The sequence below is a fragment of the Delphinapterus leucas genome, chromosome 15, assembly GCF_059928025.1.
Source record: "Delphinapterus leucas isolate spDelLeu-1000000601 "Yukka" chromosome 15, BTC_Dleu_Yukka2, whole genome shotgun sequence".
In the NCBI taxonomy this organism is placed as follows: Eukaryota; Metazoa; Chordata; class Mammalia; order Artiodactyla; family Monodontidae; genus Delphinapterus; species Delphinapterus leucas.
The window spans coordinates 82,929,561-82,951,545 of NC_143143.1; the positions used below are offsets into that span (position 1 = coordinate 82,929,561).

The 21,985-nt window shown below is 51.5% G+C and overlaps 1 protein-coding gene across 3 annotated transcripts in view; it reads right to left on the reverse strand.

Annotated features, from left to right (window-relative positions):
- BMP7 (bone morphogenetic protein 7) overlaps positions 1–18,821 on the reverse strand; it is a 93,509-nt gene extending 74,688 nt beyond the window's left edge. For 2 of the 3 annotated variants that reach the window (XM_089897099.1, XM_089897100.1), the window contains exon 1: positions 17,833–18,821. In XM_089897099.1, coding sequence (XP_089753225.1) covers positions 17,833–18,250 — 418 coding nt within the window. In that variant the 5' untranslated portion in view covers positions 18,251–18,821. The remainder of the gene's footprint in view (positions 1–17,832) is intronic. The other variant, XM_022597495.2, reaches the window with a different exon arrangement.
- Between the last annotated feature and the right edge of the window lie 3,164 nt (positions 18,822–21,985).

Genomic DNA, 21,985 nt, shown 5'->3' on the forward strand with positions numbered 1-21,985 from the left:
TCGCCCTTGGGTGAGGCTGTGAGGGGGCTTCTGGCAGCTGGTCACGTTCTGTTTCTTGTTCCGGGCACTGGTACCTGGGTGTGTTCACTTTGTGGAAATTCCTAACTGTTCTAGATGCGTGCACTGTTCTGTACACAAGTTAAACTTCAATAAACAGTTTTATCAACAATACGTATTGGCTGGCTTTATCCATCTCCAGTTGTACTCAAGAAGTATCTGTCACCATAGTCCCCCTATAGTAAGAGCAATCTCATACCAGCTGTTTGGGGAAAAGATACTAACACCTTTATCAATTTTAAGACATCTTGGTTTCAGAAGCATCGATAATCAAAGAAATGGGATATTATGCCTAAAGCACCTAATTGGGAAACGTGTATGTGGCATCCTACTGCCCTGACCTATGACCCTCCCGTTAGCAAGGCTGTTTATTCACCTGCTCCAAACCCATCCTTCAAGCCTGAGGAGCAGCTCGGGATCAAGTTTAAGAGGGAGGGCTCAGTAACTGGACCTCCAAATTCAAATACACTTTCTGGGCCAGCTACTTACTTCTCTGTGCTCAGTTTTCCCATCTCTAAAATAAGGAGGATAGTAATAGCTCCCACCTGAAACAGCTGTTAGGAGAATTAAATTAGTAATATAGGTAAAGAGGATAAAGGGTACTTAGCACATAGTAAGCCCTTCACAAATGTTAGCTACAAAGATTATTATTATTTTTATTGCTAACTTAGCGATAATTAGATCGTATACACACCCCCAACTCCCCAACCCAGCCACAGGGGGCCAAAGGCTGACTCTCAGAAACCTTATTTATGAAGCATGATCTACCTTCTAGACCCAACCGATTCATGAGTGAACATGTAATTCAAGCTAAGAGTCCCTCCCGAGGAAGTTTATTTGGGTGCAGTAGCTCAACCAAGTCATCAAGAACTCAAGTTTCTTCCATCTTTTTGCTCTGCCATCGCCTGCACATTGATGTTCAGTCCTTACGCTTGTTGCCTAATGGTCATAAGATGGCCGCCACAGCTCCAGACATCACATCTTCACAGAACCACATTCAAGGTAAGAAAAGGGAGAAAAAGATAGTCTGTTCTGTTTGTTCATCTGTCAGTCATCAGGAAGCAAAATATTTTTCAGAACCATCTCCCATCCCTTTCTACTCCCAGCAGATTTCCTCTGGTGCTTCACTGGTTAGAACACCATCCCATGTCCATTCCATCCTGCTAGGGAAGCTGGTAAGGCAAGTATGTGGCTAGCCAGAGAGCTGTGACTACAAGTTGCTGTGGGTGGCCATCTTTCTCCCAATAGGCAGGGTAGCAGAGGAATCCAGTGGGGCAGAGAGGTCAGAGGGAAGCTATTCAGTGAGGGACATGGAGAGAATAACCCCTGGACTCTCTAAGGACATTCTAGTCGCTGTTATGTCCTTTCCCAGGTCTTGGGGATGCATCGATTTCCTATTTATTCTCCTTAAACTAGTTTGAATATATTTTCTTGCCTGCAACCCAAAAATTCTGTTACATATAATTTTGTTCACACCAAACACACACTGCACAGAAATAACACCTGAAAACACCTTCTACCTCCTTTTCCACTGATCATCTCTTCCAACCAGTGGGCCTAGGGATATACCCAGACCCTCTCACATTGGTCTCTCTTGGAAACAAGCAGAAGTAACCCATGTGCCCAGAACCCACTTAGGAAAAAGTTCTTACAGGCTTTCAGGGTACAAACAAGGTTCTACCAGGATAGCAGGGCTTCCATCCAAGTAGCTCTCCACCCTCGGCTTACCAACAAAGACACAGATTCGTAACATGCCTTGAGTATCTTGATCTGTTCATCCTCTACCCAGAGGGAAACAGGAGCCACCTGTCCCACAAGCAGAACTCAGACCTGGCCCCTGTTTTCTTCCATGGGACAATGATTCTGACCCTTTCAGATCATTTTCAAGAAGTTTTGCCACTTGTCTAAGGAGATGGTGATAAAATAAAGATAGTTTTCAACAGGCAACTGGCTGTTGGCCAGAATCCCACGCAGTCTTCAAAGTCAGGGCGAGAGGTATACCTACTCACAGGTTCGAGTTTAAAGAGAAACTGAAGTCTCTCCATGGGCTGCAGAGGGTCTGGTTGAATTAATGCCAACATGCAACCCAACTTCTGCATATATTCACTGCGGCACGCTATTATTTGGAGACTTTGGAAACTAGCTCAGGGTCCCCATTTATCTGGGCATAGTGAAGAGTTGAGTCAAATCACATGTGCAAATAACTTCTGTAAATCCACCTATACACCACATAGGCAACAACGACAAAGAGGGAGAGAGAAACAACTTAGATTATTTGAATGTGGCTACATAACGAACACTTCCAATGCACTTTCCTTCCCCAAGCTTTCCCTCCTACTGTGTGGGCCAGAAGCCAGTTTCATTCCTTTCCATCCTTCCTTGTAGCAAGATCTGGCCTTGTGAACCAGTTTGGGCCAGGGGACTTACAGAGAAGACTTCTAGGGAATGTCTAGGAAGCCAGGAAGACAGATAAGCAAGGAGAGCTCTTTGGACCCTTTCCCTTTCTCTTGCCTTGAACGTGAGATTATATGAAGATGTGATGTCTGGGGCTGTAGCAGCCATCCTGTAACCGTGAGGTAACAGACATAAGACATTAGAGGACGGTGAAGGCAAGGGGGAAAGCTCATGGATACCTGGATGATATTACTGAGCTGCTACCCCAAACTTGGAATCACTTCGCAGAAGACTTGCTGTTATGGGAGATACTGACATGTTTTTAATGCTGAAGCCACTGTTAGGCAGGTATACTGTGACTTAGAACAAGTCCTAAATGAGACATCATTCCTCTCCACAGAAACAAGGAGCAGGCTTTGGGACGTATATATCTTACAGCACTTCCTGTTCATGAGAGTGGTGCTAGTGTTTAAAAATAAGTATTTTCGGGGACTTCCCTGGCTGTCCAGTGGTTAAGAATCTGCCTTCCACTACAGAGGACGCGGGTTCGATCCCTGGTCGCGGAACTAAGAGCCCGCGTGCCGCGGGGCAACTAAGCCCGTGAGCCCCAACGAGAGAGAAGCCCGCGAGCCCCAACGAAAGATCCCCTGTGCTGCAACCAAGACTCGATGCAGCCAATAAATAAATAAATTTTTTTTTTTTAAAAAAGGTATTTTGGTATAATATGGCACTAAACTTAAGCCAACTGTTTCGTCTCATGGGCCACGGAAGAAGTGGCAAACTACCCCAATGCTGGAAGAAAAACCAGCAGCAGGGACTTACACAGTGTGTCCATCTCCAACATGGCAGCTTCCTAAGGGATTCCAAGGGTCATTTTCACTCTGCCCAATTTCTGTCTGACCCACTGCCCCCACAAAGGGGCAAATGCAGCATCACGCTGCTCTTGAAATGTCCAGGCCTCGTCAAAATCTATAATGGGATTTGAATAAATAATATAAATACGATTTTTCAAACGTGACGCTACTTAGGAAAATGCTGGGTCTTAAACGTGAGGACCCCAGTTGGACCTGAAGAGGAACTTACAGGCGTCCCCAGTGAGGACAAGTCAGGACATCGGGCCATACCCATGTTTACAGAAGGACCTAAAAGAGATTCTGCAGCCAGACTGGGCTCCAAAGGCAGTACCGGGGCAGGCCCTGTTTACTGAGAGATGGCTGCCATCACCCCATTTAATCCCAGCTGCCCTGAGCCCTAAGCCACACCATATGAGAGGGGAACTGCTATGAACTAAATTGGGTCCCCCAGATTCATGTGTGGAGGTGATCAGGTATAGATGAGGTCATGAAGGGATGGGATTAGCGCCCGTATAAGAAGAGGAAGAGACTTGACCCCTCTCCCCATCATGTGAGGACACAGCGAGAGGGCAGCCGTCTGCAAGCCAGAGAGAACAGAACCCAGCCATGCACGCACCCTGATCTCGGACTTCCAGCCTCCAAAACTACAAGAAATAAACGTCTGATGTTTCAACTACCCAGGAAATGGTGTTTTGTTATGGGAGCCCAAGCTGACCAAGACAGAAGCTGGGTCCCAGAGCACTTGAATGCCTCCGGTCACCTGCATGAGGTCACACACCAGTGACCCGGGACTCAAAGCCAGACAGACCTGCTGTCCCCAAAGCTGGGCAAATGACTTGTCACCCCTGCGTCCCAGTTTCCTCACACATAAGAATAAACGTGGAAATCGTGCTATTTGAAGAATGACCGGCATGGGTGGGTCCTCACTTCAGGTGGAGGTCAGTTGCCCATATCAAAAAATGTCGGGGGCTTCCCTGGTGGCGCAGTGGTTGAGAGTCCGCCTGCCGATGCAGGGGACGCGGGTTCGTGCCCCGGTCCGGGAAGATCCCACGTGCCGCAGAGCGGCTGGGCCCATGAGCCGTGGCCGCTGAGCCTGCGCGTCCGGAGCCTGTGCTCCGCAACAGGAGAGGCCACAACAGTGAGAGGCCCGCGTACCGCAAAAAAACAAAAACAAAACAAAACAATATGTCGGGCACAGGAAATGCTACTAAGTCTGACATAAACAGAGTTCAGGAAAAAAAAAAAGAGAGAAAAGGGTACAATTTTACTGTGAAATTCTTGTTATTCATTTTTTTAAGAGTAGGCCCGCCCATAGACAAGTGTCTAAATCTGAGGGGCTGTCTGTGCCCTAAGCTGGCGGACGCGCGGAGGGTTAGTCCTGATGATCTGCTGTTTCCTTAAACCTCTGCACGGATAAACACAGATTATAATCAGCAAGAGGTAACTTCCTAGTATAACAGGACTCATAATAACAAAACCAGCTTCCTGCTTTGCCTCGTGCCCAGTCAACAGAGGCCAGCTTCCAGCTTCATCACGGGGCATCCCGGCTGAGGGAGGACCACCCCGACCCAAATCCCACAGCACTCAGTTGGTGGGACACGTGCCCACGCCGCTCCCATCCCCAGAAGGTGCCGGGCGGTGCATCCCACTGCCCTACATGCCAGGGGGAGCTGCACGGAGGACCTGCACGGGCAGGCCACGCCCACAGTGGTCCGAGTTTTGGCCAGGCAAGTGACAGCGCTGCTGCCGGCCACTAACGTTACGTATGGGGCACCAGCTGCCACGTGGGCACCATGCTCAGCTCTCCTCCCGCCACCGCGGAGGGGACGGATCCTCACAGCAGCCCGGGTAGCAGGCACCAACACGAACCCAGAGGAGGAAATGGGGACCCAGAGTTTCATAACCTGCCCAAGGTCACAGAGCTAACAAGTAGCAGAGGTGGGATTTAGACTCAGGTCCGACCCCAGAGCCAGTCTTAACTACCACCTGAGACGTTTTAGGACAATTTTTTTAAAAAGAGAACATGGGACGGGGTTGCTGGGATGAAGCGAATTTAGGAAAAGCTGTGCAGTCTACCTGATCACTTTGGTGGGAACTTGTGACGCACGACCCACATGAAGGATGCCAGGAAGTCTTCAGAGGAGCAATCTGTTTAACTAAGAGTTTGTTCAAACTCAGAGGAGGCCCTCCCACACCCGGGAAGAGAGAGGGTTGTCTATGTGTCACTGGACGTCTGCAGAGGACAGAGGGGTCAGGTAAAACTCAGACTTTTTTTTACTATTTACCCTTCCCCAGGTAGAGGGTATGGGCAGTCTAAAGCAGGAGTCAGCAAACTTCTATAGCAGGCCAGATAATAAATATTCTAGGCTTTGGAGACCGCACCGTCTCTGTTGCAACCACTCAGCTCTGTGGATGGAGCATGAAAGCAGCCACAGACAAGACGCAAACAAAACGAGTTCCGATAAAGCTTTATAGACACTGGAGTCTGAATTTCATCTCATTTTCACATCATGGAATATTCTTCTTTTATCACCCTTTCTGAAAACTGTAAAAGCCATTCTGGCTCACAGTCTGCACAAAAATCAGCGGGTCTCCCTGCTTTATTTATCGTAGCTCTGAGCTGCAGTGAGAAATGGAAAATGCAGCTTCCTCGCTCACCGCCCCTCCCCCCAGCAGGTTACCTGCTGGAGGGGAACAAGGTAAGAGAGAGGTTTGCCCTATTTCCTCCCGAGAAGCTGGCGGAGGGGAATAAAGAGAGACCAGTTCTAAGTGTGTGTTTAATAAGTTTTTAGTATCATCGGGCAAAAGGTGCTGTAAAAATATTTTGGTTCCCGGGAGACAATGCCTGCTCTTGAGAGATCTGACCTCCTTTTCGTCTCCAGGCTGTTTCAAAACCGGGCAGAGCTGGGTCCCCAGGAGAGGGCTCACGTTTTGCTTGCACTCTGTCTTCCTTTCAACCGGAAAACGATCCATCCATCCGAAAACGCCGCTTTCCCCGCTTACGGCCATGGGCCAATGGGTTTGAAGCCAAGGCTCCCAAGTCAATTTCCAAGTTGGAGGAGAGTTACCCCAAACCAGTGGTTCTCCGCCGGGGGCTCCTCTGCCCCTCAGGGCACATCTGGCTATGTCTGGAGACACTGTGGTTGTCAAACTGGAGGCCACTCCTGGCCGCTCATGCGTGGAGCTCAGCGATGCTCCTCAACATTCTACAGCGCACAGGATGCCCCCCGGCCGAGAAGAGTCGGGCTGAAAATGTCAACAGCGCTGCGGGTGGGAAACCCTGCTCTACACCTACGTGAAAGGGCCACTTCCAAGTTCCTAGGGTGTTTGAGGCACATGAGAACCAGAGATTTCTGGATCTCCTCTCCCATCCCCCCGCACCCTCACCGCCCCCCCCCCCGCCCAATATATTAAGACAATTAGGAGCTCCGGGTTTGAGCAGGTATAAGGCAAGTGGCTTCATTTACTGTTTTCTCCTAAAGGAAATGACCAACGAGTGCCTCCACCCTATAAACGTTTACTAGCCCTGGAAGGCTCTGAGGCCCCACTGCCATTTTTAAGGGCTTCTCCCTCAACAAATGTTAGGTCAAGTGAGTCAGAAAATGGAACCTGAGAAGAGGGAAGAGGGTGGGGGGACATTTCACAAAGTTCAGGACCAAGAGGAAAACTGAAAGACCTAAAACGACCCCCTCCCCTCTCTTTCTTGCTTATAAACGGAGGACTGCCTTACACGGGGTACCTCGTGAACCGAGGCAGGGAGAGTTTTGAAGGTCTCGGGACACTGCCATGTGAGGTTTTCATTTGCTGGCTGAGGCCCCATCATGTTAATGGGTCTGTGGATTGATGAGTTATTGGCCTTTGGGGCATGATACCCTGAATACACTCTAAGACGGGTTCCCTGGGGCCACACCACCAAGAGCCACCTCAGGGCTGAGCTTCCGGCCAAGACTCTCTTGTCTCCAGTAGGAGAGATTTCTGATTCACTGGTGCTTGGAAAAATGTAATCACAAAGAAGAATGCAGAGGAAAATGTAACTAATATCCAGGTACCCACAAAACTAAGAATTTGCAGGAGTTAATATCACGGTTGCTTCCTGGTTTTCCCATAAACTTTTTATTTTAGAATAACTTTATAGAAAAGTTGCAAGGACAGTATAAAGTTCCCGTGGACCCTCACCCAGATTCCCCCAAGGTTCACATCTTCCATAACCGTGTGACACTTGTCAAAAATAAGAATTTGATATCGATGGGTTACTATTAACCAGACTCCTGATTTTTTTTCAGATTGCACCAGTTTTTCCACTATTGCCCTTGTTCTGTTCCAAGATCCAGTCCAGGATACCACACTGCACTTCTGAATGGTTTATTATTAAAATAAAGGAAACTTGACCAGAACAGTTGGAATTTATTTAAAATTTCTCCCCAATCCCATCCCTTGCCTCCCTCCCCAAAGGCGGTTGGTGTGAGTCCTACCGCCATGTTTCCGTAGTGTTACCACAATATATGAGCCCACAAACGATACACAGTATTATCTGGTGCTCTTGTGTGTGTCTGTTTTGACACAACGACAAACGCTTACACCCTAAACATCCTCCTACAACTGGCTTTCTCCCTCTTGACATTCTGTCTGAGTCTAAGTGGATACATAAAAAAGAAATTCTTGCATTCCCTTCTGGTTTCTTACACATTTATAAATAAATTTATTACAAATTTATTTCTCCAGTCCCCTGCTCATGGACATTTAGGCTGGTGGTGACGATGCTATTACAAACAATATGCAATATTTATTCCAGTACATATGGTAAAAACCACCTCCATGATCTTTTCAATACAGTGTCTTGAGGTATCGCTATTAAAATACCAGTCCCTAGCTGCCTCTGGAATTTTCCCATCAAGTGGGTGTGGGGTGCATGCAGGAGCCCCAGTACATGGGCACTCGGGGCCCTTTGCCCCGTCGATAATTCTTAAGCCATAGAGACAGAGCAGAGGGGAGTTTCCACAAGCAGGATGGATAACTTATCGTTATCTTCCTCTTCAGAGCACAGAACCACAAAGTCAAGGTCAAGGGCTTGGAGGCTGTCCTGGCAGTCTCATCACCACTGCCCTTGTGCCCCGTCTCCCCCATTCACGCACCTCCACGGGGCCGGGAGGAAGAGTGAATGGGTTTACATTCGGCAAGCGCTGGTGTCAAATGCCAACCCCACCACTTCGTAGCTCTGCAAGTTCGGGGCCCTTCCGTCTCTTCCTCCTTAAAATGGGAATGCTACGACTTGCTTTGCAGAACCTGAGAGAATTAAATAAGGAGCCTGATAAGGGAGGCTGTTATAAATCCATTTAGCGCTACAGAAAGATCACAACCCTCCCACGTTATCACTGTGATTTACTTCAGCGATGCATTTAGATAATGAAGGAGTCTCTGAATTCAGTTTCTAGGTTTAGCCTTGCAAGATCCTGCCTGGACGAGGAAGTGCCCCTGAAGCCCAGGAAGAAAAAGCAAGACCTCATGACAAGACAGTCACCTGCACAGCCCGGACAGACCGCGGCTAGGGCAAGGGCCTCTTGAGCTGGGGCCAGAGTCAGGCTCCTTAATTCTCTGGGTAGTGAACCCGAGTGCCGCCGAAGCGTGCTTTTGCTGAAAGACAAGTCCTAAAGAGGCGAGTCATTTTACAAGTGGGGATGGAGAGAAGTGGTTATTCTTGTTGAACCACGTGAATACCTCAGTGATCAGGAAGATTCTAGAAACACTGGTCTCCAAAATGGGGTGCAAGCACTTAGCGGGGGCAAGAGGGATCCACTGGGACGTGGGGCGGGAAAGATTATAATCGCAACTAAGTAAATTTCAAGGACTGAGGGGCGTCAGGGAAGATGGGGACTTACTGGCTGAGCTTCAACAAGCATCTCTGCATAACTGATGGATGAGACTGAAAAACACAGACCTTGTTTTCAGTAACGCAGCCAGCAATTCACCTGTTCTATTTCCATCGTTTTACCCCGTGAGAGAGCCTTCGCCTGCGACAGTGTGGTCGTCATGAGTGCCACTTCCCAGGCGCTTTCTGGTGCTCCCCTTTCCAAGCTTGGGGTGGGACTGTCATCTCCTGCCTCCTTGGGTCAGGTCTGACCATGTGACAGGCTGTGACCAATGAAATGCAGGCAGAAGCGCCCGTGTAGCTTCCTGCTGGAAAGATGAAAAGCCCGTGCACAAGCCACACTGTCTTTCCCTTTGGGACCACAACTGGTGACTTTCAAGAGGGCGGCAGCTCCGTCGGCCTGGAGATCTGAACACCCTCCCACCCTGCCAATGTGCAGAGCCCCCTGCCAACCCACGATGCAGCCATAACAAAAGAACAACAAAGCTCTGTGGTTTCAAGCTACCGAGATTGTGGGGTTCTTTGTGAACTCTTAATGCTGACTAGACGAAGGATCAAAATAATCAAAATTTAGGACCAGACCTTTAGCTCGCTGACCCCAAACTGTTGAACCATGAGCTGTGAAAGATCAAATTCCATCACATTGAAAATCTTAGGGACAGCAAAATTACATTTGTCTTGCTAATGAATTAAACTTGTAATCTTTGCATTAATTACTAATGATGCATGAGTTAAAATGTGTATTAATGAACATCAGAATTTTGTATTTTTTTATCTTTAGTGCCTCCTACTTAAACTTCTATTTTAGTCTTTGTTTTATAAAGTGCACACCATCCTAAAACAGGAGTAGTTATACGATCTATTTCTGTTTAGGGTGTGTACTCAAAGATTTCCTAGCGGGGATGCAAGATCAAAAAACACTTGAAGACGCTGCCGTGTAACATCCTCACCCCTTGCACGCACGCAAGCTGCCAATGTCCGAGTACCTTCTGTGCCATGAGAATTCTCCAAGGCAGTGCTAGAGCGGGACGGGGAGAATGTCTGAGAAAATAGTCAAGAAAAAGTCCTTTATCAAAGGCCAAAACACAAGCCATCGAAACCACAGAAAAACCCTCCTGCCTTTGAGTGCACTGTTAAATTGCTGGGCAGACGAGCCCCGGGGCCATTCTAGGTGGATGGTCATGCTAACTGCTTGGATTCTTTTTTTTTCTTCAAACTACATGAAGGCAAGAGAGAGGCTGGCATTACAAGACGGTACAGGCCTAACTCCAATGTTTAAAAACATGCAAGTCCGCAATTTTGGAAACAGTGCAAGTTTTTATTCACAGACAAATTTAATTAAGCCAGACAACAAAAGAGTGAAACTTGAAAGCTACTCTGGGGAGATAAAGATGTGAAAGAATAACACGTGACCTCAAAGATGTGGGAACCTTAATGCTCGCTAAGTCAGAGTTTTCTAACGGTACAGAAAGAGCTGAAGAGAATTTATGGGAAACCTTGTGTGAGAAAGCCCACCCCGAGACTCAGGCCCCGGAGACCTTCACCATCCTCTGGTCTCCAGAGGCTTCTAAAGGCACTGAATCCACTTGGGACTTTGTTATCCCAACCGCAGCTGGGAGAGCGGGGGGCGGGCAGTCTTGCACCTGCTCCCATAAAAAGTGGGGAAGTTGTGCTGGTCTGTTAATGAATGCTTTGGGCTTGTCACTCCCTTGAATCAAGGAAAAGACAATTCGTACTTTGACCACCTTCCAGGAAGGGGTGGGAAGAAATATGTCAGTAATGCGAGTTTTTGAAATTAAAAGTTTTTATTTTGGAATAATTTTCGATTCAGAGAGAAGTTGCAAGGATAGTAGAGAGTTCCTGTACACCCCTCATACAAGTTTTAGGTTCCCTAGTAGGAAAGCTTTTAAATAGCCATAGATGCTTAAAATCAAGAGAAAGTCAGCATTAGACTCTACTTGTCCTCAACTAAGTTTGGTGTGCTCAAATGTCACAGATCTCTGAAGAGGACGAAAATGCATGTGTCGTTGGGGGGCGGGGGATACACATATATACAAAGATATACATCTTTGGGGTCATTTTCTTCATATCTCTAAAACAACATGGGTGGCTTAATCTTGGTACTTTAAGATCAAGTACTTAAAAACGGAAATTTGGACTATTATACCAAAGTGAATAGTGATCTGGACACCAAAATACAAACAAGGTTTACCATTTATTGTGCACCTACTTGGTGCCCGACTCTACCCAAGAGAGATATGACTTTGTCTTCATGAGAGTCTGTGGAGGAGGGGATTCTTAACCAGATTTCTGAGACGAAGAAACAAACTCAGAGACGTTAAGTAACTTGCTCAAGGTCACAAAGCTAATAGGCAACCATAGTGGAAACAGACACATGGGTTGAAGCTGTGTCTAAAGAGAATCAGTGTGGATGCCATTCTGTTCTCTCTTGCCAAGTCACACCCTCTGCTGTCACCGAGAACTTCCGTTACACGGCAGTGAAGCCCCCCAACCCCCCACTCCATATATCACCCAGAATTAGCTGCAAAGTGTCAGAAAACTTGGCCAGGCAGCCCCAAGCATCAGCGAGGGCTGGAAGCCTTCACCGTGAAGCCCTTTATAGAAAGCCGCAGTTGGCAGCCCCTGCTCCTGCATGGGAACAAATTAACATTGGCATTCCAAACACAGGAAAGGAAGGAAATTGGAAACACAGTTTCTACTTGGCCAGCTCTTTGAAATACTGTACCATGCTACCGACATCAATTAATGAAAAGCAGGGTTGTGCTGAGAGGCCCTGGTTTGCAAATGCATTAACACACGTTAAACATGTTTGTACAGGAACCGGATTATAAGCACCCTGGCTCCAAAACAATAAAGCAATTTACCCTAAAACTGGTGCTCTTGGAGTTGTCATTAATTCAATCCACTCCACGCGGATCAGCAAAGGCTTTTCTCGGCTCCCAGCAATGCCTCCCGACACAAATGTTGAAAGGACGGCATCGCACATGCTACTCTGAGTTTCACATAAGTAAGTGTCAAGCTTCATGCACTGCTAATATGCCCCCAAATCATAAACACTCCACTTTGGAGAGCGGGGGAAGCGCACAGCGGCAGCCCTGGTATTCATCGGCACTGCCATTTCACATCGGGTTAGAGCATTTTTTCCCCGCAGAAGGTTAACTGGGAAATATCTGTTCCATATTAAGAAATACCAAGTCACATTTTTTGTCAAATATTATTTGTCAAATGCCATTTGCTGCAAAACCCAGATTTCCAGTGCAGCTGAACACAGAGCTAATAGCGGACGGTTCACATAATAGCTGTGGTTGTACATGGGATCGTTTGCCGTGAAAGCACCCCCCTTCCTCTATAAACTGTTTCAGGAATTGGAAAGAAAAGCATCTGAAGCTCTGGAATAAATAAAGTACTGTGCCTTGAGCTGCCCAGTACAAAGGACCCAGCATGCTGGGAGAACAGACGCAAAACAACCAGAAAGGCAACTGCCGCTTCGCTTCACAATTTTGTAAGAATGCTTAAAAGATTTTACATCATGGGGTTGAATCGCAACGTATCTGGCTTGCAAAGACAGTCGGCTAGTTTCTTGAAAGACCAGCCTCTTCACGCACTGCACCCACCCATCGGTACAGGCACCTGCGACCACATCCTGGGTCCAGGCGACAAACATCACTGATGTGGCCGCCCTGCCCTCTCGCCCAGGTGACATCACCCCACTACTCCACATTGATCCGGGATCCATCAAGTCGGAGCACTTTGGGTGTGCAAAGCTAAATGTGTTATCATTTTTACCACAAATTAACGGTTTCTATGTAAATATTGGTATTTCCTCACCCCACGAAGGCGAGAGGAGGCAAAATGGCACCGGCGCATTTGACTTAAACTAATTAAAAGCAGAGGGTCATGCAATTCAACGTACTGATTTTACCAGTGGGACTTAAATCTTTGATAATAAGTATACACAGCTGCAGCGCTCTCCCACCGCCACGTTTTACAGGCTAATCCATGCATTCCTTCTGACAATAACGTGACAGGTCCCACACATCCCTGCCTGTGCCCTAAGCCCGGTGACACTGCCAGAGTGCATTAAAGCAGAGGCCGGCCAGAAAGCAGCCGTGCCGACAGCCCCCAGCTAGGTCTGAAGAGTGATCGCCAAAGAATGAACGTGGCCAGCCACTTGGTGCAAAGGGCTCTCCATTCAAAATAGTCAGCTGGTGAAATGGATGGGCAGGCTGGGGAAGGGTGGAGACTGGGGGAGTGTTAGGACACTCTGATTCTTGCAATGGGCCAAATATGACCTTACCCAATAGGGGAAAAAAAAGATATTAAAGCGATAGGGGTGATCAATCAACTTAGATGAGGCTCTCCCTGGAATGAAGTCATCATCCTCTCCGAGCTCAGTGGACACGTGATATTCGCTCACACCGCAGGCACGCTGCTGGTCAAGGGTTCGCGGGCCAGCTGTGTTTATCCCGGCAGAGGCTTGACAGGCTACGACGCTACGGAAGGCCCCGACCCGAAGCTCGCAGGAGCTGCATCTCAGAAGCTGTTTCCTCTCTCTGTGCGTTCAGAGAAGCCCCCCCTTCGCTTCCCTAGGCCTCCTCCCTTACCCCTTCAAGAGCCGCCCCACAACCAAGTGACAACTCTGGAATAAACACCAGAACTGTTGGCCACGCGAGCTGGCATCCAGGCTTCGGCCTTAACCTGCTCTGATTCCAGAAGGGAAATACAAAGACCCCCCCAAAGTTCAAACCTGGGTCACATATATCCTTGGGGGGAGGGGGGAGAAGATCTTTGATTTATATAAGCAGGAAAATGAGGTTTAAAAGAAGTGATGTTGAAAGGGTTACTAAAAACACAGCTGTTGGTGCACTCCTATAGCGAAGACACTGCAGAAAGAGAGAAAGAAAGAAAGGAGGGAAGGCTGTGTGACATCTATATTAACCTCTGGCTGCTCACCAGTGAGGGCCGGCACTCCAGTGCTGGAATGTGGGGCAGCCCCTTCCAAATTTTAACACAAGCCAGGTTACAGCTGTGAGCGCCTGCAGCCTGTGCTCCCTCGGCAAGCACTCCCTGAAGGAAATTTTTAAACTGTAACAGAATCTTTTTCTAATACTCTACAGTGGTAGGGCCTGTTCTGAAGGGGCAAAAGGAGAGATCTTAATGCCAAACACTTGTCAACAAAAAGGATCGCCAGATGGTATAAAATAAAAGTAAAACTGAACGGCCTTCTCCCCACTCCTCGGCTACATTAACAAAAGCCACTTTTAGACACTGAGCCCAATAAGTATAGGTTTCTAACTTCCCCTCTTTTTAATTTAGCTTCAAAGATTAAACAAATTTGGTTCCTTCAGAACCTGGACCAGAGATAAATGTGGATCGCACACCCCCAGTGCCAGGGGCTTCTTTAGAAGATCCCAAAAGGAGCTGCTGGATTTCTCCAAAGAAAGAAGGGGTGGGGGGGAGGGTAGCTATCTTCGGGATTCAGTCTGCAGAACTCACATTGCCTGGGGACAGTTTAAGAGAGGGTAGCCTGTTTTGAATTCCAAACTTAAGTCTGCACAGAGGAGTTGGGGGCTTGTTAATCCAAACCAGTTTACAAATCTCGCCATTGAACTTAAGAGGCCCAGCCTGGGAAGATGTAAGTCTCCCTCCGGCAGCTCAGCTAGCATTACAGGGGCTTTATTGTACAGGCTGGTCTTTGTCACAAGGTGCGGTCTGAGGTCCTCATTCTCAGCACCTGGTTTTGTCATAAATTCTCCTCTAGTTCCCTCTCTAGTTTAGATCCCACTCAGCCTGGCAAAAAGCTTGAATTCTGAGGAGAACGACTTAGAGGAACAAAAACCAGTTTGGCTGCAGACGGAAGAATAAACGCACCAGCTCTGCAAAAGCCTTCAGACTTCAGGCCGAAGTCCCCCAGAGCACTGCAGGACAGCAGCGGTATGCAATGAGGGAGGAGGGGGTGGTGGAAGGAGGAGGGGGCTTTGAGGGGAGGAGGGGGTGGTGGAGAAAGTCAGTCTCCCTTCGAGGTCTCCCCCAGGTCCCCTGCAAGGCAACAAGTAATAGCTGCATATGAACAAACGACGTTTTTCTCACTCTTAGTAAAAGTGTGAGACTAAACGCATCTTTAGAAAACTTTGTATGTTACAGGTCAGTATGATCTGCAATCCAAGGAAAAATCGTGTGCTTTTTCTCAGCTTCCAAGCAGGTCTCCTACACGCCCCCTCCAACCCCACTGCTACCCCCCAGCCCCTCCTGTGGCAAAATCCCAGAACCCCACAAAATGGAAGGGACAGGCGGTTTACTCCCATGCTGCTGCCGAGCAGAAATTAAAGGGCAACCTTAGAAACATCTACAGGAAGAGTCTTGCCCAACTGCGGTCCAGGTCTTCACCCAACTAATTACCGAGAAAGTTTTAGGGACTGAGAAAGAAAGCAAGCAAGGTCAGGGCTCTCTGTTAAAAGCCACTCTGCCATCTAATTTGGAGTGATGCTCCAGAAAGCAAGACCTGAGAAAGTCAGGACTGTCCCACAAAGCCCAAAGCCAGCCTGACTAAGAGGCTCAGACAAGCCGGTCTTTGTCTTTTCAAGATGAAAGAAATGGGACTAACGGGTTGAAAGGTGTGTGTACAGCCAGAGGAGGAAAACCACCCAGCTGTGGTCTTCCCAAACGAGTCCCAGCTTGCTCCCCCCTACCAAGGGGCAGCAAACAGCCCTGCCCCAAGTTTCCCAGAGGTACCCAGTTGGCAACCTGGTCCTTTTCGGGCATGGGAGGAGCCCGTGTCTGGCCACGCGGTTGGTCCATAAGCAGCAGGGTGCTTTCTGCACTGTGTTTGCAGAGCCCTCCACAGAAGCCAGGGCATACAAATACCTTTTTAATGACCTCAGCCAGGCTCTGAAGGCCGCCACTGGGACCTGCTGGCATTCACTGGGAGTCACAGGTATCCGACAGAACAGAAGATACCATAAATCCCCAGCCAGAGAAAGGGCCCTGGTTAACCCCTGGCTTCAGGATGGAGACACAGCTCTGCTTTAATTAATTTACTTACATGTACGTATTTGGGATTTTTCTTTAGCTTCTAGTATAGGTCACAAATACACATTAAAAAAAAAAATCATACACAAAACTGCAGACAATGAAATATCAGGCCCCAGCTCCCAAATCCCTAAGGCCCCAGCCCCAGTTCTGCCCTGCCCCCATAAAATCTATTTCCAATCCGTGGCGTCTTCCTCCAGTGGGAAAGCATGATATACAAGCACGTATGTAACCTCACTGATCTGCACCTTGCTTTTTTCCACCCCATACATCTTGGAGATTGTTCTAAATCAGGACATATGGAGCTGTCTCATTCTAACAGGCTGCCTAGTATAATTTAAACTTTCTTGAAGTCATTTTGGCATCTAAACCTCCCACCCCTTGCTCGCTGAAACTCGTTTCACTATTTGATTTTGGGCTATTATTAAGGACAGACAATGGCGTCCCGGGAACTCCAGGGACCTTATCTGGCGCGGGAAGCATTAAGGTTGATCCGCGCTTCCCGGCGCCCTCCATCCACGCCCCAGGTGCCCCGCGGGGGGCTTCAGGATCATTATTTCCTTGTTGACACAGCGCCGGTGGGCGTGAGTTTGCTGTCTTGACTTCGTTCGTATTTTCGCAGCAAGTGACACTTGTAGAATGAAAGCGGCTCGGGAAACAGCGCTATCGGGGCGTGTTATCTCAGAAACCAAATATTTGATCATGAGCCCTATAGCGCGCAGTCGGGGGTTAGTCTGAGTAAGTCTGGTGAATGTGCACAGATGGAGCTAGGGCACCACCCCCGCCGCAGCGCCAGCCTCCGATCCCCGGGGCCGTCGCGGCTCCAGTCGGAAGCCGGGTCCCCTAGCCTCCCCCGGCGGCGTCTGCTGGGAGATCCCTCGCCACCCAATAGCCAGAAGCCGTGGTTTGCGCGCCACACGTGATAAACGCTGAAAATGGATTCTGCCAGTCCGGGACCTATCATTAAATATTTAAAATAGAAAGGTCGCAATGGCAACGTTTTTTCCCCCAGCTCCAGCCAGGAGAGCTGAGAGCGAGAGGGGCGCCCAGCGCTCAGGAAAGGGGCCCCGAGGCGCTCGGGGCGCGCAGCACGCTACGGCGGGCGCACCGCGAGGGGACAGGTAGGGCTGGCCAGGGCGGGGAAGGGAGCGCAAAGCCCGCGATGCCAGGGCCAGGCAGGGCAGAGAGGGGCTCAGAAAGGGCGGGAAGTCAGCTTCGCGGAGCAGGGCCCTTTAAATCCAGGTAGCGCGGGCCCAGCCGTACAGCCACAGCTCACATGACCGAGCTCCGCGCTTTGAACTGAGCCGCGGCCCGCCCGGCGCCTCCCGCCCCAGAGGTGCAGTCGCCGACTAAACCCAGAGCGGGCTTCAGACCGGTCCTTACTTCCCCCGAACTCCCACAGGCCAGATGAGCCCGGCTCGCCCTACCTGGGGCGCGCGCAGCTTGGGGTCCACTAAGGCAGGGGGGTGGGAGACCCTCGGCCAGGCACTGGCGTTTTGAAAACTACCGGGAGTGGAAAGATGGGCGGGCTGGATGCAAGACGCGGCGCCCTCCCTGTCCCAAAGCGACTCCTGGCCGAGACGCGCACCCCTCCCTCCCGCCTTCACTCACCGAGGTTGACGAAGCTCATGACCATGTCGGCGTCGGTGAGAAAGTGGCTGTCTTGCAGGCTGGCCAGAGGGGGGCCTTGGGTACTGAAGACGGCCTTGTAGGGGTAGGAGAAGCCCTGGCCGTCGGGCCCGCCGCCCTCCTCCACCGCCATGGCATTGTACAGGTCCAGCATGAACATGGGCGCCGAGTTGTGCTTGCCCTGGAGGTGGGGACGCGGGCGATGGGGCAAGCCCAAGATGGAGAGGATCTCGCGCTGCATCTCCCGCCGCTCCTGGCTGCGGAGGCGCCGGTGGATGAAGCTTGAGTGCACCTCGTTGTCCAGGCTGAAGTCGGCCAGGGCGGAGCGCAGCAGGAACAGGGGCGCCCAGAGCGCCACGAAGCTGTGGGGCGCCGCGACGCGCAGCGAGCGCACGTGCATCGCGCCGGCTCTACGCGCGACCCGGGCTCCGGGCACCCGGCACCGGGGCCCGCGCCGCCCCAGGTGACGGAGCGGGGCAGGCGGCCGTCCACGCCGCTCGGTCACTTGCTGTAGACGGGCCCCTCTGCGCCCGCGCCGGACATGGCCCCTCCCCGGCCGGCTGCGCTCTGCCCGGACCCCCGCCCCCGGCTCGGCGCTGGCCCCGGGGCCCCTCGCCCCGCACTCGCCCGGGCGCACCGTGGGGCTCGGAAACCGGCTTGAGCGAGCGAGAGCGCGAGCAAAGAGGCGGGCGCGGGTGGGAGGAGCAGCCAGCAAACCTAGGAGCCGGGAGAGCGAGCGCCGGGGTGGCAGCGAGGCGGCGGGCGAGCGGGCGCTCCTTCCTCCGGCTCTTCTCGCGCTCTTGCTCTTGGGCGGCGGGGACCCACCCTCTTCCGAACTCCGGCGCCCAGAAGAGGGGCCCCAGGTCGCTCTCCCAGCCCTGCGCGCCCTTGATCGCACGAGAGGCCGCCTCGGGAGCCCCAGAGTGGTGCGCGCTGGGGCCTGGGAGGGGGAGGGGGAGGGGGAGGAGGAGGACGGGCTTCCGAGGGCCCCTCCCGCGTCGGCGGCCTCCCACCTGCCCTCGGCCCCGCCCTCCCCCCAGCGGCGCCCAATGGGTTCATTCATTCCTTCTAGTGCGCTCTGCAAATATTTACCCAGTGCCCACAGGGTGCCCAGCGCCGGGCCGGGCGCCGCGGGGATGCGGAGAGAGGAATCCGAGCCGGCCCTGCTTTCTCCGCACTCGTAGTCCGGACAGGGAAGGAGGCCTGAGCGGCACCCATGGGATTTGCGCTGCGGTAGAGCAAGCTGGGGGAGTGTGGAGGAAGCGCGGCGATACGAGAAGGCTTCCTGGCGGAGGTGGCACCCGAGCCCCTCTCGCCTTTTGCCCCCCCCCTCCCCGCCTTACTCCAGACACGCGGATCCCTCCCCGAACTTGTTGCCAGCTTGTTCTTGCACTTGCCAGTCCTTCTGCCTGGAACTCTCTCCCCTCCCAGTCTCCCTCCCCACCCCTGCCATCTGGCCAAGCCTCCACCTCCAGGTGCCACTCAGGTGCCACTTCCTCCCAGACCGTCGGAGATAAGGTCCCTTCCCCTCGTCACCCCCGCGCACACCTGTTCTATTTTCCTTAACTCCTCCTCCCACCGTCTGGCATTACTGAGTTATTCGTACCTTCTTTATTGTCTTGCCTTCCCACTAGAAACAGAGCTCCCTGGGGGCCAAGGTGGGACCCTCTCAGATGTCCTTGAGCCCAGGGCCTGGTAGCCACTGTGGCTGCACGGTCGTTATTTGTTGGATGACTGAAATTGTGTGAGCTGGAGAATTCCTCCCCACCTCCCTTCCTTGGGGACCCAACCACTCCTCAGCTTGAGACCAGATATCCCGGCCCGGCACTGCCTCTTTTTTTAAAAAAATATTTATTTATTTATCTATTTATTTTGGTTGCGCCGGGTCTTAGTTGCAGCATGCGGGATCTTTAGTTGTGGCGTGAGGACTTCTTAGTTGCAGCATGTGGACTCTCAGTTGCGGTATGCACGTGGATGTGGAATCTAGTTCTCCGATCAGGGATCAAACCCGGGCCCCCTGCATTGGGAGCGTGGAGTCTTACCCACTGGACCACCAGGGAAGTCCCTCGGTCACTGTTTGACCTTCTCCACCAGCCCCTGCCTGGCCACACCTGAGGAGCGCACAGCTGGCCTTGCATCCAGTTCACCTCTGAGTGTCTGTGCCTGAGACCTCACCAGATGCTCCTGGCCTCCTTTCTTCCGTCCCCTCATTCATTCATCCCACGAATGACACTGAGCTGCCCACTTGGGGCCCAGCTCACACTGGGCATGGCACACAGGCGCCCCAGACAACCCAGAACCCGCTGTGGGACCTTGAGTAAACTACTGCTCTTCAGAGCCTCAGTTTCATTGTAAAACTGGGAGCAAAATAACACTTGACTCAGAGTGGCGGTGAGTACCGTGATCAAGTTCAATCTTGCCTCCTCCCTTTCCTGCCCCAAGGAGGCAAACCCACAAACCAGTGGTTGCCCGATGATGGGCTAGATGAAGGGTGACCAGAGGGACTCTGGGATGAAAGGTGAAGGGCTGCGTTTGGGGACAGGGGTGTCCTTTAGGGGGAGGGATCTGGCTAAGCCTCACTTGGGGGAGGCAGAAGCTCCAGGGCTGGTAAAGAGGAACCTGATCTTCTGGAGTTTTCTGCAGCATAGGTGGTTCCACCATGCAGCCTTTTGGGGGCTTCTGGACAAGATGGCAGCCTGAGGGTCCACATGGGTGGAGACAGGAGAGGCCAGAGGCCAGCTGAGGAGAAGAGAAATGCAAGGCTGTGGGTCCTAGCCATTTCAATCACATCCCGGCCCTGTTACACAGGCTCCAGGCTGTGAGGTGGAGCGGGTCCTGGGCCCCCTGGCCCAGGGCTGGGCCTCTGCCCACCTGTCAATCAAGGCACTGTGAAAGCCCCCTCCACCTGCCTTCTTCCACTGACGCCTTCCTTCAACAAAGGTTTGTTGAGCACTTCCTGGGTGTCACGCAGGGTGGGCTCCACGGGCATGTGACCCGGTAGGTGCCCAGGCCCCCACGCTCACACCTGGCTTAATGCTCTGCTATGGCCACATTGCAGCTCTTTGTGATCTACGAATAAAGGGTCCCCGCTTTCATTTTGCACTGGGCCCTGCAAATTATGTGGCCCATCCCAGTGCCAGCACAGTGCTGGGCTGGAGGGGACAGGAGAGAGCGAGCTCACCCAGTGGCCTCCACCACGAAGCTGGCTTTCAGGCCAGGGGAGACAAAGCGGGAAGCTGATACATGGTTTAGGGGTGGGAGGGGAGGCTATGCTCGGCCATCGGTTCTCTCAGGCAGGATGCAGTGCGCTCACCTGCTGGAGCCAGGCCAAGCGGGGCACACAGGAGGGTCGAGGGGGAGAGCCCCGGGTGGGCACTGTGGAAAGTGAGAACCAACACAGGGACCTGCTGAGGCAGTCAGAGGGGCACTGGCTGGTCCAGTGTCCACCAGAGCATATGCAACCCAGATCATGTCAGCCTGTGATAGAGTGAAGGAGTGCATAAACAGGGAGAGGTGGAGGGAGGTGGGAAGGGGATCTCCTGGAGGAGATGCCATTGACCTGAGTCCTGGAAGGATGAGAAAGACACGGCTTTGCCAGGGAGAGGCATCCCAGGCAGGGAGAGCAGCAAGTGCAACACAGGCCCTGCAGAGCGAGGAACGGCCACCAGGCTCTGTCTCCCCAGAGCTCCCTGTGCCCCTGGGGTTGGCCTTCCAGGGGCAAAGCCACTGCAACTGCTATGCCACCTCCCATGCCAGCTTGGATGAAGTAGGTTACTTTCTTCCAGTCTGAAATACTACCCCTCTGCAGCAGCCTTCTCTGCTTTTCAATCCACTGTCAAATCTCTTGGGGGCGATTTTAACAAGCAAGTGAGGCTGGGGGTGGAGGCCGCAGGTATTGGTGCTACCAGTCTACAACGAAAACAACTGATTGGCTGGCGTCTGCGCTGTTCCCCCTCGGTCAGGGGAAGGCCCTGAAGCAAGATCTGTGCATCTCACCTGAGCCTGGCACACAGCAGGCGCTCAGTAAGTACCTGTTGAATGAAGAGCAGGAAGCACAGCCAATACCTGGAGAGCACAGTGGATTGAGGGCTGACTGCGCAGGCACCAGGCTAAGGCATCTTGTGGAGCCCTCACC